Below are 26,597 nucleotides of genomic sequence, written 5' to 3'. Positions count from 1 at the left end.
AACAAGGCACTAATCTACCTCCAAACATGGACGGTCCTTCATAGGCTGGTCGGTCAGACTTCCGATCATAGGATGGCCTATCAAATCCCCCTCTTCTGGATGAGGAATGGTCTTTTTTGTCTCGATATGACTGAGTCCTAGAAGGTTTAACAGGAAGTGCTTTGGTAAATGAAAAACATACGGAGGTCTCTTATAATGCAACACCATTATCTGCCCAATTTTTTCTATGGGTACTTATTATACATAGTCAATACTTATATTTTCATTTTGCTTTCCCATTTAGATCTGCCTTGGATACACACATCCACAGAACTCACAAATTGCAAAAACAAATTGTTTGCCTATTAATTAAGCAATGACTACAACTTTGTCAACAATACTCTTTCCTTTCCTTTCTGGCTATCTCCAGCTCCCATTTAACTCTCTGGAATTCAAGCTCACAAAACTCAACCACCTAGTTTCCTGAAAACTGGTACTCTTCCCTCTCCAGATTACACACACACATGCATGAGAAAAATACATCATTTACTAAAGTTCCTTTAACTACACTGACATTTGCTGAACTTAAGTATATGGTAATTTGCACACCCGGCAAAGATATTTCTCATAGCATACCTATCATCTCGAGGTCGGCGTTCTCTGTCAAATCGATCCCGGTCATAGTCAATAACACCACGATCCCGGTCTCGATCTCTATGTGTCTCCCGATCCCTTTTGAAATCTCGATGATCTGCCATGACATTACTTTGACGATCAAAATAAGGCTCACGATCTCTGTCTCTATCATAACGATCTCGTTGGCCTACATGCTCTATAAAAACAATATAAAATAAGAACTATATCCCTTTTTTCTGAAATAAAAGCAGAAATGTACAAATCTAAATTTAGAACTAACATAAATTGTTGCCCTAAATTCAACTTATAAATAAATCTTTTAGCTATATTAAAGGGAGGCCCACATTCTAAGAGGCCTTCTGTGAGCTGGCCCCTGCCTAACCCTAGTTCCCTCTCTGATCTCACCTCCTACCACCTTCCCCATCTTTTTGTGATGCAACCACACTTTCCCGTTCCTGAGACCTACCACCTGCTGTTCCCTCTGACTGGGACCGTCAGTTTGCAGATGCTTCATGGTTGACTCCTTGTCATTCAGCTCTCAGCTTCACTGTCATAGGGGCCTCCTCTGACCACTCTGTCTAAATTAACCACCTTCACTATCCATCACATCAAATGTTTCACTGTCTTTATAATACATTCAAAGGTCTGAAACGATCTTGTTCATTTATTCTTTTTGTTTGTTTTCCCATTAGAATGTAATTTCACAAGCACAGAAACTTTTATTTTTCTCTTGTTGAATTCCCAGTGTCTAGAACAGGGATTAGCAAACTTTTTCTGTAAAGGGACAGATGGTAAATGTTTTATAGGACATACAGTCTTTGTCGCAACTACCCCAGCTCTGGTTTGTTAGCATAAAAGCAGCTGTAAACAATAGCTAATGGGAGTGTGTCTGTGTTCCATTAAAACTTTCTTTCTGGGAATTCCCTGGTGGCACAGTGGTTAAGAATCTCCCCACCAATGCAGGGGACACGGGTTCGAGCCCTGGTCCGGGAAGATCCCACATGCCGCACAGCAACTAAGCCTGTGCACCACGACTACTGAGCCTGTGCTCTAGAGCTCATGAGCTACAACTACTGAGCCTGCGTGCCACAGCTACTGAAGCCCGTGTGACTAGAGCCCGTGCTCCGCAACAAGAGAAGCCAATGCAATAAGAAGCCCGCGCACCACAACGAAGAGTAGCCCCTGCTCGCCACAACTAGAGAAAGCCCACACACAGCAATGAAGACCCAATGCAACCAAAAATAAATTAATTAATTAAAAAAAAAACACAAAACTTTATTTCTGAACACTGAAAGAAAAAAAAAAAAAGCGAGGCCCAGATAACCTTACCAAAAGGGAAATCATATGATAATTGGGTCCTAAAAGGTTTAAAAATACTGATCTCTCTGGGACTCCTACCTGTTTCAAAAGTTGATCTTTCAGGTAGTGGATCTGGACGCAGAGTTATTCTTTCTCCATAGGGTATCTGCTCAACTTTATTAGTGGATATGTCTGGTAAACAAAATCAGGGATAAAAACACTGTAAGAGTGAAGCTTAAGGAAGCCAAAGCTGAAGCTACCAATTCCTTTAGAATCCCAAATACAAATTTGCCACTTTCACTCACCTCGGCCATGGCCATAATCGACAGTCTGCTGCACTGGTGGTGGTTTGGACATTGGTGGCATACCCATAGGCACCGGGCCAGGAGGAGGGATGGAAGGGTGAACAGGTGGGGGTGGTAACACTGGAGCAGATGGAATCGTTGCAGCTTCAGGTTTAAATTCCGAATTCAGTCCTTGTTCATCATTTGTATCCCAGAGGCCATAGAAAGAATCTTCATCCCAGCGTTCTTGTTCCATAGCTGAAGTCTGTGGCTTTATCACTGGAGGAGGAGGTGGCGGCGGAGGAGGAGGGGGTGGCGGTGGCGGTATTGGGATAGGCGGCCTGGTCACAGGAACAGATGATCTTGCTGGTGGAGCAGAGGGTCTTACAATTGAACCTGGTGGTTTACCCATAGGAGGGGGTGGTCTATAGGACCCTGGAGGCTGGAGAACAGAGTAAATGGCTTAACGAATGAGCATACCATCATGTTTTCACATATCAGTAGAAATTAAAATCTGGTTCTCAATCCATAGAAGAAAAATTTGATATATTGAACTTACTCAAAATTCAAAATTTTTTGTACTTTAAAATACACCATTAGGGAGAAAATATGTGCATATCACCTATCTGATAATGGACTTGTATTCAGAATCTAAAAATCTCTTATAAGACAAATAGTCAAAAAAAATATAGGCAAAAGATTTGTATATATTTTTCCAAAGAAGATATATGAATGGCCAATAAGCCCATGAAAATATACTCCACATCATTAGCCATGAGGGAAATGAAAATTAAAACCACAATGAGGTACCATTTCATACCCAGTAGAATGACTATAATTGATAAAATAGACAATAACAAATGATGGCAAGGATGTAGAGAAACACAAAGACTCTTAGACTGCTAGTAAGAATGTAAAATTTCCACTTTGGAAAATGGTCTAACAATTTGTCAAAAAGTTAAACTTCAATTTACCAAATAATTCAGCAGTTCCATTCCTAGGTCTCTAACCAAGAAAAACATGCCCCTCCAAAGACCTGCACACAAATATTCGCAACAGCATTATTCGATAACTCAAGTGTCCATCAACTGGTGAATGGACAAACAAAATATAGTATAGCCATACAATAGATTGTTACTTGGCAATAAAAAGAAATGAAGTACTGATTCATGCTATAACATGGATGAACCTTGAAAACATTATGCTAAGTGAAAGAAGCCAGACACAAAAGACCACATATTGTATGATTCCACTTAAATTAAATGCCCAAAAAGGCAAATCTATAGGGACAGAAAGTAGATTAGCTGTTGCCTGGGACTTGGGTAGGAATGAGGATTAACTGCAAATTGGCACAAGGGATCTTACTGGGGTGATGAAAATGTTCTACAACTGGATTATGGTGATGGTTGGACAACTCAGTAAATTTACTAAAAATCACTGAATTACAAACTGAAAATGGGCAAATTAGATTATGTAAATTATACCTCAATTAGGTTGGTTTAAAAAAGGAAAAAAAAAAAATGCCCTCAACACTATCACCTCCTCCCTTCCCTGCAATGAACCACCCTCTTTTTCTTCTCCTTCCAGAAAAATTAGGGTGCTAGCCAATTTGATACAAGTATCCTAGGCCCACCTCAAACCTACTGAATTTCTGTGAGTGAGGTCCTGGCATTAGTTTAAAATAAACAAAACTTCTGTAATTCTGATGTTCACCACCTGGTTAAGAATCTCTGCTATAAACTATCTCCCCACTATGGTAACCTATCTCTTCCACAAAAATAGTGAATTTCCAGTGAGAGAAACAAACTCTAGCTAGCTCCCTCACTTCTACCTAATTGTCTGACTGACAACAGTAGTTTGTGGCAAGGCTGGTACCAACACACAACATCAGAACCGGGAAACAACAAAACAAAGAAACCAAATGGGACATTTGGTAATCTCTCTGACAACCACCAAATGGCAACAGAAAATGTATATTAAGGAAACAGTAGAATATCTTGGCAGATAGGTTCTATTTACTTAATACTGAAACCCAATCGTTAAATTTTATTTTAATCTTTGCAATCAGAGATAATTTTAATCTCTGATTCGAACACTCTTTACCCATTTCTCTTAGTTCTATGTTTCTGGTTTGTTCTATTGACAAATTGACAGCTGCTTTAGACCTTGGAAAGCCAACAATACACATTACTTATATGTTTATTCATACACAGGCTGCGTTTTAAACTTTTTGAGTAACAAAATTACATTGTGGCTAATACATAAGAAATATTATTTAACAAGAGGCCACTATAGGCTGGAGTTAAAGACAAATGACTATTAGGTAAATGATGTAAGGTAAACTTTAGGTTATGGCACTTTAAACTTTATTAAGGGAATGCCTATACATGACAAAGCTACTGCATCTGGAGCACAGCTATCCAGACATGCTTTAAATATCATAAGAATTCTGGACTATGTCTACAAATAAAAAGTGTTTTCTTCATATTACATAGTGAAAGCAATATATACATTTGTGAAAAACAGAACACTCCTACAGTATTTACATGAGAAAGGATTAATATCTGTACCATACTAAGGATAACATAAATTAGTAAGAAAAACCTTAAGAGTCAAATAGATAAAATAGAATTTTTATAAGAAATGTAATTAACAATTATCAGAAAATATTCATGTTCACTAATTATCAAAACTACCAAACATTTTATTATTTTTTAAAATATTTATTTGGCTGCACCGGGTCTTAGTTGCGGCACGCAGGATCTTCGTTGCCCCACTCGGGATCTTCGTTGCTGTGCACGGGATCTTTAGTTGCAGCATGAGGGATCTAGTTCCCTAACCAAGGATCAAACCTGGGCCCCCTGCATTGGGAGTGCAGAGTCTTAACCACTGGACCACCAGGGAAGCCCCACTACCAAACATTTTAAAACATTTTATTAAAATATTATATCTTCCAAAAATATTAAGTAGCTGATGCTTGCAAGGCTATAGTATAGTTGTTATATAACTGTTTTAGAGAGCTGTTGGCTATATTATAGGAATCATTAAAAATGTCCTCGTTCTTTAACTAAAGTATACCACTATAGAACTTTAAAAGTACTTTTAAGAAGTTATCTAAAACAAGAATTTGAAGCATAATGGGTAGTGGTTTGTAGAAAATAAAGAATGCAGATGTAAGCTTTTATCTATAGAATGGGTAAACAACAAGGTCCTACTGTACAGCACAAAGAACTGTATTCAATATCCTGGGATAAACCACAATGGAAAAGAATATGAAAAATGTGTATATATGTATAACTGAGTCCCTTTGCTGTACAGCAGAAATTAACACAACATTGTAAGTCAACTATACTTCAATAAAAATATTAAAACTAAAAAAAATAAGAATTTGATACAAAGACATTTATTAACATTGTATTAATAAAAGATTAGAAACAAAGGTTTAACTTTGTTAAATGGAATAGTTTTAATAAATTGTGCATCAAAAATATAAAGCTTGCAGCAATATGTTAAAATGTTTATGATTGATTTATCAAGTGAATAAAGCAGAAATGTGGATCTATAATCTACAGCTTCTACTATTTGCTAAGAGAGTCAAAGATAAAAGATGTAGTTCCTATCCTTATGAAGGACAGGCAAGATAAGAGAGAAGGCAAGACAAGACAGAAGGCAAGACGGACAATCCAAATACAGTATGATAAGCGTTCTGACAGAGGCCCATAAGATGTTACAGGCGTACATGCAAGGGCAATTGTCTTACACAAGTGGAAGAGAAGATACAGAGATGAGTTCTAAAAAATAAACAATTAACTAGTTGGAGAAGAGGATAGGAAGAGAAAAAAAAAGAAACTCTAGGTTTAGAGAACCACATGCATATGCAAAGGCATGAAGTAAGAGCCAGTCACACTCATAGAATTGTCAGAAGCTCCATGTGGAGGGAAAGTAAAGAGAGGGAGTAGCAAGTAATGGTAAGCAGAGCTTGGGCCAGCTCAGGAAGAACATAAAAGGCCATGCAAAAGAATCTAGATTTTATCCTGAAAGGAACACAAGAATACTGAAGCGTTCTAAACCCAAGGTACAACATGGTGAGATTTATGTTTTAAAATGTCCATTTTGGAGACTTCCCTGGTGGTGCAGTGGTTAAAAATCCACCTGCCAATGCAGGGGACGTGGGTTCAACCCCTGGTCTGGGAAGATCCCACATGCCACAGAGCAACTAAGTCCATGAGCCACAACTACTGAGCCTGTGCCCTAGGGCCCATGTGCCCTAGGACCCGACGCCACAGCTACTGAGCCCACATGCCACAACTACTGAAGCCCAGGTACCGCAACTACTGAGCCCACGTGCTGCAACTACTGAAGCCTGCATGACTACAGCCTGTGTTCCGCAACAGGAGAAGCCACCGCAGTGAGAAGCCCGTGCGCCGCAACGAAGAGTAGCCCCCACTCGCCACAACTAGAAAAAGCCCCGTGCACAGCAACGAAGACCCAATGCAGGCAAAAAAAAAAAAAAAAGAAAAAGACATAAAATGTCTATTTTGGCCAGCAGTCACATCAGTGCTGCCTAAAGTAGAGTGTAGGGTAGTCCTAACTACAAAGTGGCATGAGAGAACTTTTGGGGGCAATGGAAATTTTTTTAATCTTTTGGTATACATTTGTCGAAACTCAAACTGTGGGCTTAAAACATATGTAAATTATAACTCAAAGTTTGATTCAAAAAATATTTTAAAAATAATCTCTGGAAGCAGAATGAAGAATGGATCAGAGGGGAATGAGATGGAGAGAGATGAATTAGGGTGTTTCTGAAATAATCTAGGCAAGAGCTGACAAAGGCTAGAACTGAGGTTGTAGGGAAGTGGAGGATAGAATACTTGAGCAATATTAAAAAGATAGTAAAATTAATCAACAGAATGACTGAACACAGAAGGTTAGAACAGAGAAAAGAGTTAGGGCTGGCTTCAGGTTTCAAGTTCGGGTGACTAGGTGATAATGAGGAGAAAGAACAAGTTTTCATGGAGGATGGTAATGAGCTCCATTTTAAATATGTTGAGTTTGGCAGGAGACACACCCAGAGAGAAACCCTGTAGGCAGATGGATGCATACACAGGCCAAGAGATATGATTTGGGGAGTCAACATCATGGTGGTTGCTGACATCAACAATTACATCCAAGTGTTGTGTGTTAGATTAGGATGGAAGGGAACATTGAGAAATGAAGAGTTAATCTGATGAAATGGTTCAGCAGTGTTTTTTTCTCTCTCTCACTTATATTTGCATGATAACGTTTTTAAAGCCCATCACTGGCTTAAAGGTAAAACGACAACAGCAACAACAAAATGAAAACAAAACAAGGGGAGAGCTTAATCACACAAGTCTTTAACGTAGCTTCACTGCCTGAACTGGGGCATGATGTTCAACCCCTTCCCTAGCTAAAGGCTAGTAGCCTGAAGAGGCAGGGAGACTACGAAGCTCACATGAGCAGGGCTCACAGGGAGTCCCTACACTGTCCAAATGGAAAACAGGACTATTTGAACAAAAAGGATTACCAGGAAAATTCTACAATTTTGTGAACACAAAGCCATATATATAGTTCAGGTGTACTTGGTGTACTTATCAAACCCTGGGGGAAAAAGCATTTCTGTCACACTTTCGACCATACTCATAATATTTTCAAAGGTCCATTACCATTAGCTTTTTACTTTTCCAAAATTTACATTTTTTATAGAGGAAATTTATACTTATTGTAATACAAAAAAAAATCAAATGACATACAAACATACAAAGTAAGAACCATTTCATTTTCTGGGCACATATTTTCCCATACCGGATACATTCCAGGTCTTGAAGATGTATTCTGCAATCTCGAATCCTGGGGTGGTAGATGGTCAGGCATCTGTGGCTCAGGCCCATAGTCTTTCATCTTTTGAAGCTGTTCTTTCTGTTCTCTGTAAACAAATAAAATTGCCATTGTACATAAGGCATGTGTTCTCCATTCCTAAATAACTATAATTAATATTGAAGAACAAAAAAGGAAACTAAAACCTTTTTTCAAACCCTCTACAGTGCCCATAAAACATCTCCAGGGTAATACTCTCTTGCCTTTATGAACCAACTGATCAGTCATCTACGACCTATAAAATAATGATAAATTATTGAAGATCTTCAAGGATCGATTCTAGAACCTGCCTCTTTAGTCTATTTTAATATCTCACCTACTTGTCATGTTTTTCTTTCATCCAACAAAAATCTCTCTTGCTATTTTTTTTTGTTCAAGTCTTTAGATAAGAGGTTGCACAATGGTGGCACATGGGCCAAATATCAATGTATTTGGATATATATGAATATATAAAAAGGTTTTTTAAAATTTAGCTTCCATATTAGTTTTAAAATCTGAGCTAGCTGCCATTACTTACAAAGCAAAATAATATATTTTTCCATATAAATTCAAATTTTAAAGAGATCTGTAGACACTGGGCCTACATTCCCACATGCCAACAATCAGCTCAGTGGAGTAGTGGCTGCCCGCTTTAGATGAAGCAGTTTGCCACAGTCCTCACCAAACCCAGTAGAGTTACACTGGCCTGCTTTCACTCATTTTAGTTACCTGTCTGGTTCTTGTGGGCATTTTAGTTTACAGCCCCTTCTGTATACAGTGAGAAGAGTTGTCAGTCTAAACCTTTAAAAACAACACTTCATACTCCTAAAGAGTAATTATGTTAACTCTTCCAGTTTTTCTTTAAATCGCTGGTCAAATTCCCTTCACTTTTCCTTACAATGCCCACAGTAAACACATACAACATCTACCACAACCTCTTCAGACCTTTTACAATTTTCTCCCTACCATTTTGTAAAGTGTAATGACCCAAATGGACACAAAGTAAGGGTCAAGTATAAAAAAAGATTATTTTCTGCCTCATGTAAATCATACTATGACTTTCCCAATGCAACGTGACTGACCTGTATTCAACTATGACCACTCTTACCCATCACTTCATCTATTTTGTTTTATTATGTGGCCTAGAAAGAGCTTTAAAAAAAGGATGATGATGCACCTTGTATCCAGCATTTCTATACAAAGCAATAACGGGTGAAAAGGAGATTTCAAAAAGGAAAGGAAAGAAACCTTGGCAGCTTAGTAACACCAATCAGCTTGGTGTTCTCCATAAACAACATAGATTTTAGAGACTGGGTTCAAATTCTAGGTTTACCAATTCCGGTAGCCAAGTGGTACTCTCTGAGCCTTAGTGTCTTTGGTGAAGTGGGAATACTACTGCTTATCTTTGCAGGCCTTTGAGATAGGGATTTGAGATAGGAGGATTGAGATAATACATGCTAAATTATCAGCACAGTGCCAGCACACAGGTGTTAAATTAAAGGTGTCCATAATTTAAAAGTGAACAGAGAATAGCTAAATGTTCTATAGCATACTTTCCACATTTACTACTTTCTTCAGGAGTAATCTGGAAAAGTCAAATCTCTTAAGAGTGTATCTTCTATAGACCACAGAAATCTGTTTTTTTCCTGAGGCACCTGATCTCTCATCTTTACTTACGGGTATTTTTCCTCATTATACTTTTTTAGTCATAAAGCTTCAGTTATAATTTCAATCAGCATAATCCACAAATGTAGACCAGAATTGAAAAATGAAAAAAACACAATACATTGGAATATATCAAAAACTAACCATTAATTTATTTTCACAAAACATTGCTAATTCCTAAGAAATTGCAATCTGTCAGTGACTCCTAAATTCTCATCTCAGGATATAGTTGGTATAAGGATTACATGAATTAATACATACAAAGCACTCAGTACAGTTCCTGGTACATAGTAAGCGTGCAATAAATGTTAGCTTTTATTATTACTGCTACTAATGGGAAGCATTATGTAGATACCTATAGATAGTTGGGTGATTGTAAATCAAGAAATCCAAATTCTATTCTCCATCTCACAAAGAAAATATCTGATTATGTAGAAACAAGTAACATCCTCAAGTAGAGATACCTGCTTCCAGTTATAATGAAAGATAAAACATCCCAAAAAGAAAGAATCAATAGTTAGATAAATCTGAGGCTGCTTCCAGGTAAACCATTCTTAGCTTCAACAGAGAAAAATATAAATCCTTCCAGCACTTTCCAAAGTTATACCAAAGATTAGTGAATATGAAGTCTATCAGATCTAATACCGAAGAGCAAACTGCCTCAGGGGAAAAAGGGGATTTTACGTATGAGCTCTGTGAAATCCAGAGCACTGGAAAGTTGAAGTTTGAACTTGAAACAATCACAGGCATGGCACGTCGGCAACATAGCTACAAAAGCCAAGAATGGCTATCAAATTTTCATATTTCAGGACATAAGTTTATAATTAATACAGTTCCTAAATATCCATCCTACCCTAAAACAGCACTCAATGACTAGAAATTAAAATCATGTGGTAATAAGAACTTGAAAAAAAATGATTCCATTCAAATATAACACATCATTTTAAAAAGAGCAGTCTGAATGCGGTTTTGACTAAAAGAAATGATCTTAAGTAGTTAACTTACCGAAGCATTTTCAGTTCTTGTGCAGCTTTCAAAATGATTTCATGCTGCCTCTGACTGAGAACCATTACCCCTCCAAGGCCTTGGTCAGAGTCTAAGTTTGCATCCGACCCCATCATTTCAGAAGAATGATGTGAGGAGGGCATATGTTCCGCCATGGGGGAATGTCTATCCACATCAGATGGGTACCATCTGTCTGACAATCGTTCTCTTTCCCAGTCCATTCTGTCAGGAATATAATCTCGCTTTTCCCGCCACGTATCTCCTCTTTCTGGGTACTCTCGGATCCTCAACTCACCCCTATCACGGAAATCTCGATCATACCCATGGTCTCGATTTCTTTCTTCTCTCCATCTATCATCCCGATATCTATCCACAGGTGGAAGAGGTGGGAGGGGTGGTAAAGGTGGAAGAGATGGAATATCTCGTTCACGGAACTGTGATTCTTGTTCATCCAGTGGTCTCCCATAATCTCTGTCCCACTCATTATCCAAATTTCTATCATACATATCCATAGGTCTTCCAATCCGATCCACATCCCTGTCCAAGTCCCTGTCCATTTCCCTGTTGTAGTCCTCATCCATATCCTGATCTCTCTCCCAATCATCCCACCAAGGGCCTCGTCTATCTCCATCGTGAGATCGAGATGGTGCCGAAAACCTGTCCTCTCTGTTATAGGAATCTAGTGTATCATCTTGATAGTCATGTTCACATTCTCTCCAGTATCTCTCTCTATCCCAATCATCAAGTCTTTCTCGTTCCACTGGAGCATTTCTACCATCTAATGGGAACTCTTCATGCCCTCTCTCTTCTCCATGGTTCCATGTTGCCCTAGGAGGCTCATCTCGGTGATACGAATACATTTTTTCCCCACCATCTCCTGGTTCTGGTCTAAATGGACCTCTGTCACGACCAAACTCTGGTCTTCCCAGACCCCTTTCCCGACTGCCAGGCCCTCGAGGTGGTCCCGTCTCCCTGCTCCCGGCTCTTCGGGGTGGTACTCTCTCTCTACTCCCAGGTCTTCGAGGGGGTCCTCTCTCCTGACTGCCAGCCCTCCGAGGTGGTCCCCTTTCTCGGCTGCCAGCTCTACCCCTCTCCTGGCTGCCTTGCAGACCACCTGGCATTTTCTCCCGACTGCTTCCTGGCCTCACCAACCCTCTGTCCCGGCTGCCTTCTCCTCTACTCATCTTCTCTCGACTGTCTTCTCTTCTACCCATCATTTTATCACGAAAGTCTTCTTGCTTGACCAGCCCTGGGCCACGGCTGATTGCCTGGCCTCGACCTCTATTTACTAGTCCTTTATCCCGTGTGTCTTCCATTCTGCTTTGCCCAGGACCTCTGTAAGATGAGCTGCTGCCTCGATTGCCTTCTAACCTATTATCTCTGTTATCTGGCCGAGGCAGCCCTTTATCTTGGTTGTTTTCTGAATGGGGAAGACCAATACCCAAAGGTTTAAAATCATTATCGGCAGTTAGTGATGATGATGTTGCTACTGCTGCTCCTCCCTCCATCCCCCCTGTTTTTGAGGGAAAAGTAGATTGAGAAGGTACAGGTTTATTTGCAAGGGGTACAGGCTGAGTAACAGCTTGGGCTTTGTCCATTTGAGTCTCCATACTTTGAGAATTCTGGTCCCAATTAGAAGGCTCTATGGGCCCTTCCGAGACTTCGCTTTTAGGTGGCTCTTGTTGAGAGTCGCTTAGATTCTCATTTGACTGAGCCGCCTTGGCATCCTTTACATCTGCAGCAATGGAAAATGCAGCTGATTGCATTTTAAAATTCTTCTGCTGGTTACTACTGGTGTCTGCTAATGGTTCTTTGTTTCCTGGTTCTGCTTGTGACTTAGGTTGCTGCTGATGTTGCTGTCCAAAAGCTGGTTTGGGGCCTTTCCACTGTGGTCCACTCTGTCGAGGACTGAGGGATGTATTGGGGGTAATATAGAACTGAGATGCTGGCCCCCGGGGAATCATTCCCCATTTGCTTTTAGCGCCCTCTGTTGGGTGACCTTCATATCTGGGTCTTGGCCCATCGGGGCGATTTCCTTCAAAACGAGGCCCTTTGGGTCTCGGTCCTTCACACCTTGACCCTAAATCCTCAAATCTTCGAGGACCATCAAATCTACAAGTAAAACAAAAGATATTACTCAAGACAGTAAAGCAGAAAAAAAAAATTCTCCATGTAAAAATATTTAAGGCAATCTTGCCTTAGTATCTGTTTACAAAAATGACTCTTAGTCATTAAACAAACCCTGAGATATCTATCTTAGAACCAGTATGTTAAGGTGGCAGAGCTCAGAAGGTCTCAGGACAAATCTCCTGCAGCAAGTCACTGATATACTGAATTGTTAAAAAGCAATTATAAATATTGTGCCTTAGTAGACAGAAAAGGCCACTCATTTCAAACAGAAAAAAAAGTCCCGTAGCTAATCCTGAAAGTACTTTTAGAGTTAAATTATAACTAAAAACTAAATATGAAACAATTAACAAGATAATATAGGATGATTACAGATATTGTTGGAGCTAACATTATCATCTTGACTAATTGACAAAAAGTTGAAAAAACAGCAGCCAGCTATGTCTTAAGAGCATGCCCTGACATTTAAAAATCTGGACAGAGATATTTTTGCTATGGACCCACTTGCATATTTGGTAAATATATAGTGTATATCCTCTGTCAGGCACTATGCTACATCCAAGGGATGCATGAATAAAATGTCTTCTTTACCCTCAAAGGGTTTACAATGGAAAAGAAAGAATCTAAGTGTAAATAACTGCCAAAAGGTACAATGACTAAAGTCTATCTGCATATAATAAGGGCAACAGAGGAGAGAATGGTTAGTTCTACCAGGGTGAAGGTGGTGCTCTCCAATAAAGGCTTTATATCATAGAAGATGCTTAAGTTAACTCTTGAAAAACAAATTCTCAGAGATCAGGTTAACAGAGAGTATCGGCGATGATGGCAGTGGGTGGCAAGGACATCTCAGGCTAAGGAAGCATTATGAGGAAAGGCAGAGAAACACATACCAGCATAGCATGTTTGGCAAACAGTTTAGCATGGCTGAAAGAAAGAGGAAACAAAGTCTAGGACACCTAGGAAAGGAGAAGGAGTGGAAAAGCAGCACACTAAGAGATAAGGTGAAGAGGCAGGCAAGGGTCAATCTCCAGAAGACCTTGTATACCTCGGTGGCATGGACTACTGGTACACCTCCAATATTCATTCCCCCTTTTTCTACAGTAATTGAGCCTCTCCATTATTAGCTAGACATAAGGATAGCCAGACTAAAAACTCCTTTTCCCAACCTCTCTTGCAGCTGGAACTTTTAGCCATGTTCTGGCCAGTGAGCTGAGAGTGAAAATGATTCACACATCCTTCAAGGTTGTAAACTTAAAGGGAAGAACACATCCTTCTCTTCACCATTTTCTTTTTCATGCTGGCTCTGACATGGTGGTGAGGCATCCTGAACCATGTAGATAAGGGCAACATACTAAGAGATGGTAAAGTAACAAATCAGAAGGAACCTGGATTCTTGACACTGTAGAGCCACCATATAAGTCCCGAGAGAGAATAAACTTCTATTGTTAAAGCCCATGTGACTTTGGATCTCTATTACAACAGATGAATTAATTCAGCTGGGTAAGGAGTTGGAAATTACCTTAAGCACGTAGAGCCACTAAATATGACGTGATTTTTAAAAGATTTCTCTAGCAGAAAAGTAGTAAATGGATAAGTGGGAAAAGCTAATTGTATATTGTCTCTACAATTTGAGTAAGTGAAGCTGAAGTCTGTTCTAAGGCAGTGATTGGTATGAGGATGTAAAGGAGGAGATAAAAGAGAGGTGTGAAGGAAAGTAAAGCTGATAAATTTTCTAACAGGTGGGATTAAAATAATGGAAAAGGAAGAATTTAGGATGGTTCCAAGGTTTTTGGCTTCGGTGATGGTGATGCCTTTCATGCCTCTAATGAGAAATAGAAGGGTTTTCCTTTCATTTGTTAGGGAAATAAATGAGAGTAATAAATTCGGTTTCAGCAAAATATTAACTTCCCATCCCTGTGACATCAGTCTTTGGTGATCTAGAAGTCTTAGTTTCAAAGGGAGAATGCTTCTATCAGGGGACACAACAATGATTCTATTAAACTCCAGTTCAGACTGCCATCTGGCCACTTTGGGTTCTGAATCAACAAGCAAAAAAGGGAGTTACTGTACTGGCTGGGGGGGATTAATCCTGTCATTCAAGGGGAAATTGGGTTATTTCTACACAGTGAGGGTGAGGAGTATGTCTGGAATGGAGGAGATCCTCTAGGACACCCCTTAGTACTTCCATGTCCTGTGATTAAAGTCAACAGAAAACTACAATAACTCAATTCAGGCAGGGTTGAGAATAGCTCAGACCTTTCAAAAATGAAGGTTTGGGTCACTCCACCAGACAAGGAACCAAGACCAGCTGCGGTGCTCACTGAGACTAAAGGGAATATGGATTAAGTAGAGGAAGAAGGCAAGTTATAAATACCAACTGTAATTACATGACCAGTTGCTGAAATAAGGGCTGTGATAGTTATGAATATTTCTTCCTTAACGTTTGATATTAAATGTTTAAATATATACTTATTAGTCAAATCTTTTTGATTGATTTTTCTTCCTTATCATCTAACATAAGATGTATTAGTACTAGCTAGCTTTATATCTCAGAATTTAAGTTACAGAATATCAAAGAGGGGATGTAAACCAGCTAGGGAGAATGATGATTTCCCCAAAGACAAAAAAGGGGCTTTATAATCTTTTCTGGGGAAAGGGTTAGAAAATTTCTGGTTGACCAGGGATAAATGTTTCATGTTAGACACAAAAATCTCCCCTGTGACCCACCCTAATAAGAAACATAGAAGAAAGAAAGAAACACGGCTGGAAAATGTACTTCAGCCCAGCCAAGTTGACACTATATAGTCATCGCAAGAAATTAAAAAATACATAAACTCATGCCGTGGAGCGACTAGGCCCGTGCGCCACAACTACTAAGCCTGCGCTCTAGAGCCCAAGAGCCACAACTACTGAAGCCTGCGTGCCTAGAGCCGGTGCTCCGCAACAAGAGAAGCCACCGCAATAAGAAGCCTGCACACTGCAACGAAGAGTGGCCCCCGCTCGCAACAACTAGAGAAAGCCCGCGCGCAGCAACGAAAACCCAATGCAGAAATAAATAAATAAATAACATTTAAAAAATAAATAAATAAAAATAAAAATACATAAACTCACTACAAACAGAGAGAAGGGGCTACCAGTAGATGAGAATTTTGTTTTTAAATTCTGGAAGACAAAGAACAAACATGAGTGGTAACATACGGAACAGGAAGAAGCCGCAGTGTAGAGTGCTGGTAGCAGAGAAGGTTACAATCAAAATGGGGCTGGCCTGCCCACAGAAACCCAGAGAGGATCAGGATTCTCAGAATCCAGGGATGCTGGGGAAAGACAAGTAAGGCTGGGGGCTAAAATTATGTAAATTAAAATCTATATTCAGAACCACTGATCAGCCTTTCCCTGGTCTTGAATGTCTCTAAATGCCTGAATTTGAGGGTCCCGTAGCGTTAGCAGTTTTTTGCCCTATCACCTAAAGCAAAGTCTGACAATTGGTTAGCCCCCCACATACACACAGAGCTCCCAATCAGCTTCAGTGTCTCCCACTCTTAAACATAAATGGACAACCAGAGATCACAATATATTTGAGAAATGTCTCCAAAATGAAAAGAAGAGTGGGAGCCCCATCGGCAATGATTTTTTGATTCTGACATCAAAAGCAAAGCAACAGGGACTTCCCTGGTGTTGTAGTGGTTAAGAATCCGCCTGCCAATGCAGGGAACACGGGTTTGAGCCCTGGTCTGGGAAGATCCCACATGCCGCGGAGCAACTAAGCCCACGCGTCACAACTACTGAGCCTGCAAGCCATAACTACTGAGCCCGTGTGCCACAACTACTGAAGCCCAGCACCTAGAGCCCGTGCTATGCAACAAGCCACCACAATGAGAAGCCCGTGCAACTCAACGAACAGTAGCCCCCGGTCGCCACAACTAGAGAAAAGCCTGAGTGCAGCAGTGAAGGCCCAATGCAGCCAAAAATAAATAAAGTAAATAAAAGTTTTTTAAAAAGCTTCCTTAAAAAAAAAAAAGCAAAACAACAAAAGCAAAAATAAAGTGGGACTACATCAAACTAAAAAGCTTCTGCACAGCAAAGCAAACCATCAATAAAATGAAAAGGCAGCCTACTGAATGGGAGAAAATATTTGCAAATCATGTATCTGATAAGGGGCTAATTCCAAAATATATAAAGAACTCATACAACTCAACAGCAAAAAAAGAAACAATATGATTTTAAAATGAGCAAAAGATCATAGATACTTTTCCAACAGACAAATGACATTTTTCAAAGAAGATACACAGATGTCTTTCCAAAGAAGACATCATGAAAAGATGCCCTACATCACTAATCATCAGGGAAATGCAAATCAAAACCACAATGAGATAGTACTTTACATTTGTTAGAAAGGCTATTATCAAAAAGACTAGAAATAACAAGTGTTGGCAAGGATAGAGCAAAGGGAACCCTTGTGTACTACTGGTGGGAATGTAAACTGGTGAAGCCCACTATGGAAAACAGTATGAAGGCTCTTCAAAATATTAAACATAGAACTATCATATGACCCAACAATTCCACTTCTGGGTATTTATTGGAAGAAAATGAAAAAACTAACTCAAAAAGATATATGCACCTCCCCCCCACCCCGTGTTCACTGCAGCATTATTTACAATAGCCGAGGTATGGAAACAACCTATGTGTCCATTGATGGATGAATGGATAACGAAGATGTGGTATATACATTCAATGGAATATTATTCAGCCACAAAAAAGAATGAAATCTTTTCGTTTGCAACAATATAAATGGACCTGCAGAGCATTATGCTAAGTGAAATAAGTCAGAGGAAGACATACTATATGATCTCTCTTATATTTGGAATCTTAAAAAATTTTTAATTAATTAAAAAACCAAGCTCATAGATATGGAGAACAGACTGATGGTTGCCAGAGGCAGGGTGTGGAGGTGGGAAAAATGGGTAAACTTTTCGTTTTCTTTTGTTTTTTAGTTTACATAAATTATAATAAAAATATATTCAACCTCAAATTATATATCCAAATTACTAATCAAGTGTGAGGTTAGATTAAAATATTTTCAGGCATGCAAGGGCTCAGGAAACTCCAACCCACAATTTCTTAGTTGAGAATGCACTACAGGAAAAGGAGGCACTAAACCACAAACTGGAAGCCATGAGATTCAGTAAACAGTGAATCCAATCTAGAAGGAGAGTCAAGGGAAATGCTGGAGTAACAGCCATATGACAGATCTTGAAAGCAGCAAACCAGCCAACCAGCCCAGGCAAAAGCAAGAGAATGCATGAATCTGGGGGAGAGATCTCAAGAGAAAAAGAGATGTGCTTTTGAATCTGGAGTTGGAGGATTATTTTAAAGATGTTGCAAGAAGAGGGACTTACCTGGTGGTCCAGGGGTTAAGCCCGCGTGCCACAACTACGGAGCCCACGCATCACAACTAGAGAGCCCGCATGCCACAGCTAGAGAGAAGTCTGTGTGCCACAACTAGAGAAGCCTGTGTGCCACAACTAAGAGCCCATGCACTGCAACAAAAAGATCCCACGTGCCACAACTAAGACCCAATGCAGCCGAATATTTTTTTTAAAAAGATGTTGCAAGAAAGGCAACTGGAAATTCTAAAAAAGTTATTATGCTAAAGGAAATGTAATCACAGTACACTGCTTACCTCTATGAACATTATTTACTGAATGAAATAAATATATTGGGCAGATGGAGTTAGAGAACAGTATAAGAACTAAACCTTTATCTATCAGAATAGGAAGTAAACATGTAGTATCTAATGTATAAGTATACATGTGTAAGTCAAGAAAGTAGCAACACATTATTTAGTGATATGAAGGTAACTACCAAAAGAAACAGCTAAAGAATTAAAAGATGTCATTAGGAAATATGTCTAGTGTGGTTTGGGGTAGTGGGTGGTTGTTTCTCTTGATTTTTAAAAAACTATGTGTGTGTATCACTTTGATAAAAATGTAAAATGTATTTCTTTAAAAGACACACAGAGAGTGTTAGCCCTAACCAGGAAAAGGGCTTCTTCTGAGAGTACAAGAAAGATTTGGATGGTAACTTAAGTAATGGTAAGGCCGGGAAGTGAGTTTCATTGGGCCTGAAAGCCTTGATCTCTCTGTGAAGCAGGAAGCTAAATGAAAGATACAAAGAGAAATAATAATGTTTGCTAAGACAGAGAAAGCAGCATTAGCACAGATGGTCTATGCAAAATAGTGAAGGCTTGACACAGCTATTGTTGGACAAAGAGGAAAGGAGCTGACCAGGTGCTTGTCAAAACCATGTCACAGGGAACTCCCAGTTAGGACTCCGAGCTTCCACTTCGATCCCTGTTCAGGGAACTAAGATCCCACAAGCTGCATGATGCAGCCCCCCCAAAAAAAGGTACGTTGCAGTGCTAAAGATAAAGACCACATATTTATGAAGGAAAAGAAGTATGCCATTTCAGGTTTTGTGATGATTTGGTTCCTTTTCTTGAAGTTACATTTATTAATTCAAAGTGTCTGAAATAACACCTTAGGTCATTAAAGATATGTAAAGTCATCTGTTTTGTATTGAATTCAGCAATTATTAGTTCATATAAGTGATAAGAGAAGGCTATATATAATACACAAGTCAGTATAAGAACATTTTTCAACATGTTAGCTAGTGTTATAATCAAATTCTGAATATGAATGAACTGCTTTTTAACTAAACTGTGAATGCCTTGAGAATTTTACCCATAACTAAGACATTCTGGCATAAGCAACATTTATTGAACACCTACTAATTGTCGTGTACTGTGTTAGTGCTGGAAATAAACTGATACCTAACCTCAAGGAGTTCACAGTCCATAAGAAGAATGAAACAAGTAAATCAACAGTTAGAACAGAATTTGATAAATATGGGGCATGTTGGTCTTCCTCACTTAAGTATCCCCAATGTCTGACTCACTGAAAGATCTCGACACATAATTACAGAAGTGCCATCCCCAGGGCAGGAAAAGTAGGAATTGATAAAGCAAAAAATGACAGAAAGGGGATTCCAAACAAGGAAAAGAGCATAGGCAAAGGCCAGAGGAAAGGATAAAGGAAGCAGAAGGCACTAAAAGGTGTAAAGATATAGAAGAAGTGAACATGGCGGAAAAGTTGTAAAACATAATGAACTCACTTCTGTAAGCCTCATGCCTGCATATATAATATGCAGTGTTTATGAAAAGGTACGGTGCTTTGCTTTTAGATTTAATTGTTGACCAGGAGCCAAGGGTCATCATTTTATTTTTATTTGGAGAGTCAGAATATGTTAAACCAATTGAAATATACTTTCAACACTACATATAAATGGAAATTAGTTATCAATACTGCACTTCAAATTTTTCAAAGTTCAAGGATGTTAAAAATGTCAGACTATCAAAACCTTTTTGATTTACAAAAGTAAAGAGCTTTTAGGCCTTTGGAATATATTAAGAGATACTCATATTAAACATATGTATGAAAATAAGCCATCTTTACATCAACACAATGAACTACTATTACCTTTTTAACATATAAAAACGTACTGGAAATAAAGTACAAACGTAGTATACATCCACTAAATACAATCACACAAAAACACATGCATTGTACATTGGTTAGATGAAAAGAAAAAAGACAAACATCTGGTGTTTAAATATTTTGAAAATTTTTGCTTGTACAGTTAGGTATTTCATAAACTTCTAAAAAATAAAACCCCTAAAACTAGGTATGAAACCATTAGAACTAGGTATAAAAATTTCAAAACTTGATACAAAAAATATACTCCAAATTGGGTACAAAAACTTAAGAGGGATGCAGAAATACAAATACCCTTAAACAAGATAATGTCTGATTATCACAATATATAAACACATTCACATCAGCAGACCACGGTAATTACAAGATTTTAAATTCTGGAATCAAATTCCTGCCCTTTTAGTTTTCATGTGAAATAACGCTATTTTCTAATATGTATAACCAAGATCCTAAAATCAAAATTCCAAAGAGAAATAATCACTACAAACAGGAAAAGCCATGGCAAATGGAAGCATTAAGAAAAATTATGGTGTTCATAGTCCCTTGTTAAACCTAGTAAGACAGCTACAGAATGGAAGAGGTCACAATTCCAATCCTAAAACTAATCAAAAATAGGTATAACTGATCAGAAGCCTTGATATTATTAAAATGTCAGTTTTTCCTCAACATGGTCAATAGAGTCTATGCAATGTTCAGCAAAATTCCAGCGTATTTTTGAAAACTGACAAGCTGCTTCTAAGCATTATATGGGAAACAGAAAGGACCAAGAATGGTCAAGACAATCTAGATCAGGGGTCAGCAAACTACGGCCCAGGGCCAAACCCAGTTAAGACTGATTTTTAAAACATTTTTATAGGTTAAAAAAAGAAAGAAAGAAAAAAAGGAAGAAAGAAAAATATTTGACAGAGACCAAACATGGCGCACAAAGCCTAAAAATATTTACAATTCAGCCTTCACAGAAAATCCCTGATCTAGAAACACAGAATTGGAGGACTTACACTAAGAGATATCAAGATTTATTATGAAGCTACAGTAATTAAAACTATTTGACGGGCTTCCCTGGTGGCGCAGTGGTTGAGAATCTGCCTGCTAATGCAGGGGGCACAGGTTCGAGCCCTGGTCTGGGAGGATCCCACATGCCGCGGAGCAACTAGGCCCATGAGCCACAACTACTGAGCCTGTGCATCTGGAGCCTGTGCTCCGCAACAAGAGAGGCCCGTGCACCAAGATGAAGAGTGGCCCCCACTTGCCACAACTAGAGAAAGCCCTCGCACAGAAACGAAGACCCAACACGGCAAAAATAAATAAAATTAATTAATTTAAAAAAAAAGAAAAAAAAACTATTTGACACTGGTGCAAGGATAGACAAATAAACCAAAGTAATAGAATCCACAGACAAATCCACATATATAGTCACTTGAGTTATGATGGAGACACTGTAAAGTAGTAAGAAAAGGATGACTTTTTCAATAAATGGTACTGGGGTCAACTTGATAGCCATATGGAAAACAATGAACTTTACCCTACCTCATACTATACATTAACAAAAAAATCAATTCTATATGGATTGTTGATTTTAAAATAGAAAGGTAAAACAATAAAAGAAAACAAATACAATAATGTATTTATGGGCTTGGAGTAAGCAAAGATTTCTTAAACAGGACATGAAAAGGCACTAACCATAAAGAAAAGATCAATAAATTAGACTACTAAATTAAAAAAATCAAGAATTTCTATTAATCAAAAGATACCACTGGGCTTCCCTGGTGGCACAGTGGTTTAGAGTCCGCCTGCCAATGCAGGGGACACGGGTTCATGCCCCGGTCCGGGAAGATCCCACATGCCGTGGAGTGGCTAGGTCCGTGAGCCATGGCTGCTGGGCCTGCGCGTCCGGAGCCTGTGCTCCGCAACGGGAGGCCACAACCGTGAGAGGCCCGCGTACCGCAAAAAAAAAAAAACAAAAACCATTAACCCTTGGAGTTCATTTGGGTTCACTGGATTCAATTATAGTTTTTGAGTTTTTTAAAAACAGCTCTATTTGTAAGGATTGATATTTCATGACTTTTTTTTTTCCTACAGGCTTTCCTAAGAACAAAGAGAAAATTTACTTTTTGAAAAATAGAATGAAGTTTACATTATCTTGCAATTACCATATAGGTCCACTGAATTCTTTCATAAACCTAAGATACATTATGGGATCTTCTTTCTATATATTGAAACATTTTGTGATCTTCTTATCCTAGAATTCATTATTACTCATCATTCCTTATCAATTATCCCCAACTATGCTAAAGATCAAAATACAAAGACAACAAAAGAATGATGGAATTGTAAAATAAGCTGTCGCCCCTCCTTGCATTGCCCAAAATACTGCAGCCTGCTTTTAGGCTTCATTGAGCACAAGTGAGAATTCATAAATTTTCATTTCCTGACAAAGAAAAGTGACAGAGAAAGTTGTGTCAAAATTATTAGATGGGCCTTCCCTGGTGGCGCAGTGGTTAAGAATCCACCCACCAAGGCAGGGAACACAGGTTCAAGCCCTGGTCCGGGAAGATCCCACATGCCGCGGAGCAACTAAACCCGTGCGCCACAACTACTGAGCCCACACTCTAGAGCCCACGAGCCACAACTACTGAAGCCCGCGTGCCTAAAGCCCATGCTCCATAACAAGAGAAGCCACCACAATAAGCCCGCGCACTGCAATGAAGAGTAGCCCCCACTCGCCACGACTAGAGAAAGCCTGCACACAGCAACGAAGACCCAACACAGCCAAAAATAAAATAAATGAAATAAATTTATTAAAAAAAAATTATTAGGGCTTCCCTGTTGGCGCAGTGGTTGCGAGTCCGCCTGCCAATGCAGGGGACACGGGTTCGTGCCCCGGTCCGGGAAGATCCCACGTGCCGCGGAGCGGCTGGGCCCGTGAGCCATGGCCACTGAGCCTGTGCATCCAGAGCCTGTGCTCCGCAACGGGAGGGGCCACAATAGTGAGAGGCCCGCATATCGCAAAAGAAAAAAAATTATTAGATGAATCAAAAGATAAATGCAGAGACAGCTACACTCTAGGTCCTAATAAAGATGTGAAATTAATCATACAAGCAAAATCTCTGACTATGAGTCCTCGGATGACAATATCCTAGATGAATATTCTCAAACTCAAGATAGGATGAGTGAACTATATATTTCTAAGGACAGAAAGGAAATGTGGTATCGTCATCCAGTTAGTTATTAAACAGGAAAGACTTCATCACATATTTTTAGCAAGAACCTGGACCATTCTGCTTTGCTAAAAGAATATGTGACAGAATTATTTCATCTTCTATAATGTTTGTGTGTCAAAATTTACTTGATGCAAAAAGTTTTACTCTTTTAAAATTTTTTTTTTTTTTTTTTTTTTTTTTTTGCGTTACGCGGGCCTCTCACTGTTGTGGCCTCTCCCACCGCGGAGCACAGGCTCCGGACGCGCAGGCTCAGCGGCCATGGCTCACGGGCCCTGCCACTCCGCGGCATGTGGGATCTTCCCAGACCGGGGCATGAACCTGCGTCCCCTGGATCAGCAGGCGGACTCTCAACCACTGCGCCACCAGGGAAGCCCTCTTTTAAAATTTTTATGGGCTTCCCTGGTGCCGCAGTGGTTAAGAATCCTCCTGCCAATGCAGGGGACATGGGTTTGAGCCCTGGTCCGGGAAGATCCCACATGCCGTGGAGCAACTAAGCCCGTGCATCACAACTACTGAGCCTGCGCTGCCACAACTACAGCCTGCAAGCCACAACTACTGAGCACTTGTGCCACAACTACTGAAGCCCACACACCTAGAGCCCATGCTCCTCAACAAGAGAAGCCACCGCAATGAGAAGCCCGCGCAACTCAACGAAGAGTAGCCCCCGCTCGCCGCAACTAGAGAAAGCCTGCGCACAGCAATGAAGACCCAACACAGACAAAAATTAATTAATTAATTTAAAAAATTTTAATTAAAATTTCTAGTAAGTTGTTTTCATTATGCCTTTATTCTTAATTCTGTAAATTATTTGTAAAATTACTTTTAAATTAAAAAAATAAAAAGGTTCCAGGGCTTCCCTGGTGGTCCAGTGGGTAAGACTCCACGTTCCCAATGCAGGGGGCCCGGGTTCAATCCTGAGTTGGGAAACTAGATCCCGCATGCATGTCGCAATTAAGAGTTCGCATGCCGTAACTAAGAGTCCACAACTGCAACTAAGAAGGCTGCATGCTGCAACTAACAGTCAGCATGCTGCAACTAAAAATTGTGCATGCTGCAACTAAAATCCGGCACAGCCAAAATATAAATAAATAAATATACAGATTTGGTTTTTTTTGCGGTACACGGGCCTCTCACTGCTGTGGCCTCTCCCGTTGCGGAGCACAGGCTCCGGACGTGCAGCCTCAGCGGCCATGGCCCACAGGCCCAGCCGCTCCGCGGCATGTGGGATCTTCCCAGACCGGGGCACGAACCCATGTCCCCTGCATCGGCAGGCGGACTCTCAACCACTGCGCCATCAGGGAAGCCCCTAAGTAAATATTTTTTAAAAAGGTTCCAATGCACCATCTAGATGGTAAAGTGAAGACTACTTTTTTAGTATACTGAAGGATAAGAATGCAAAAAGTGCTGCAGAGTGAGAAATAGTCAAGACAATCTAGACATATGAACTGATATCTAGTATATATAAAGGACTCCTACAACCCAATAAGAAAAAAACATAACCCAACAGTAAAACAGGGAAAAGACTTGAATCAGCATTTCATAAAAGAGGAAATCCAACTGGACGAAAATCAAATGGAATGGAAGTCAATCTCATTCGTCATCAGGGAAATATAAATTAAAGCTATATTACAATACCACTAGACATACACCAAGATTGCTAAAATTTTAAAGTTTAATAACACCAAGTACTAATGAGGATACAAGAAAACTGGAATACAGAAACACTGGTGGTGAGAGTGTAAACTGACACAACCACTTTGGGAAACTGTTTGACAATATCTATCAAAGCAGAACATATTCGTACTCTTATGACCAAGCAATTCCCATCCTTGGCATATATCTAAACAAAATTAAATACAAACACACACACACACACACACACACACACACACACACCCCTAAAGGGACATACATAGCACCAAAGACACAAAGCAATGTTTTTCATAATAACCACCAAAAACTTAAATGACCATTAATATTGAAATGGATAAACAGATTGTGGTATATTCGTACAATAAAATACTGTAAAGAAATGAGAATGAAACAAACTACAGCTACACACATGGATGAATCTCACAATAATATAATGTTAAGTGAAAGAAGCCAGACTCAAGAGTACATACAGCATGAGTCCATTTATATAAAGTTCAAAAATAGGCAAAACTAATCTATTGTGTAAAAAGTTGGAATAGTGGCTATCTCTGGGATGAGGAAAAATGGGAAGGGGCATGAGTGGCACTTCTCAGACACTGTTAATTTCTGTTTCTTAATCTGAGTCGCGATAACACAGGTGTATCTGTGAAAATTTACTAAGCTGTACACTTATGATTGTGCACATCTCTGTATGTTCCTCTTCAATAAGTTTTATTATTGAAAATAAAAGATTCTTGGAAACCAGCATCTACTAACATGACAGTTTATTGGAGCTGTGGTAGTCTTCTACAAGACTTGATGAATCCAATGATACACACACATATAAACAGTTTCAAAAAGCTGCCCCAGATGCTCAACAATGTGGTATGCTACTTACATATGATGCATTTATGTCACTTGACTTTTTGAAAACCTTCAGTTTTTAGAAAGCAGCCTAAATCTGGATTTTTCAAAAAACTCAAAGTAATTTCCAGTACTTTATTTAACAGTGCGTAATTGGTAAGTCAGTTAACTGTATTCTCAGTTCTTGTTTTTCTACCCAGCTTTGTTTAAGAAACAACACACACACACACACACACACACACACACACACACAAACTAGAGTGGCTTACCGTATGTTATATATATAGCAAACTCTGAATTCAACTAATAAAGGAAATTCACAAGTTTTCTTAATAGTGTGGATTATTCTTACCTCAGTCTCTTTTACTCACTGACCGGCTTCCCACTGATCTCTTTTTCTCCCACGTAACAAAGGTTAAAAAAAAAAAACAAAAACAACCATGCCTGGGCAACAGTCACAA

The 26,597-nt window shown here is 39.3% G+C and overlaps 1 protein-coding gene across 6 annotated transcripts in view; it reads right to left on the bottom strand.

Moving 5' to 3' along the window:
* YLPM1 (YLP motif containing 1) overlaps positions 1-26,597 on the bottom strand; it is a 66,447-nt gene that overhangs the window by 22,686 nt on the left and 17,164 nt on the right. For 4 of the 6 annotated variants that reach the window (XM_022576544.3, XM_089907959.1, XM_089907960.1 and 1 more), the window contains exons 5-10: positions 10,743-12,854; positions 8,022-8,142; positions 2,220-2,640; positions 2,014-2,106; positions 616-811; positions 19-137 (exon numbers count right to left, since the gene is read on the bottom strand). In XM_022576544.3, coding sequence (XP_022432252.2) covers positions 19-137; positions 616-811; positions 2,014-2,106; positions 2,220-2,640; positions 8,022-8,142; positions 10,743-12,854 — 3,062 coding nt within the window. The remainder of the gene's footprint in view (positions 1-18; positions 138-615; positions 812-2,013; positions 2,107-2,219; positions 2,641-8,021; positions 8,143-10,742; positions 12,855-26,597) is intronic. The other 2 variants (XM_022576545.3, XM_089907961.1) reach the window with 2 other exon arrangements.

Source organism: Delphinapterus leucas, chromosome 2, assembly GCF_059928025.1.
Source record: "Delphinapterus leucas isolate spDelLeu-1000000601 "Yukka" chromosome 2, BTC_Dleu_Yukka2, whole genome shotgun sequence".
In the NCBI taxonomy this organism is placed as follows: domain Eukaryota; kingdom Metazoa; phylum Chordata; class Mammalia; order Artiodactyla; family Monodontidae; genus Delphinapterus; species Delphinapterus leucas.
The sequence above is the reverse complement of the archived record's forward strand: the minus strand, read 5'-3'. Positions and strand labels throughout refer to the sequence as shown.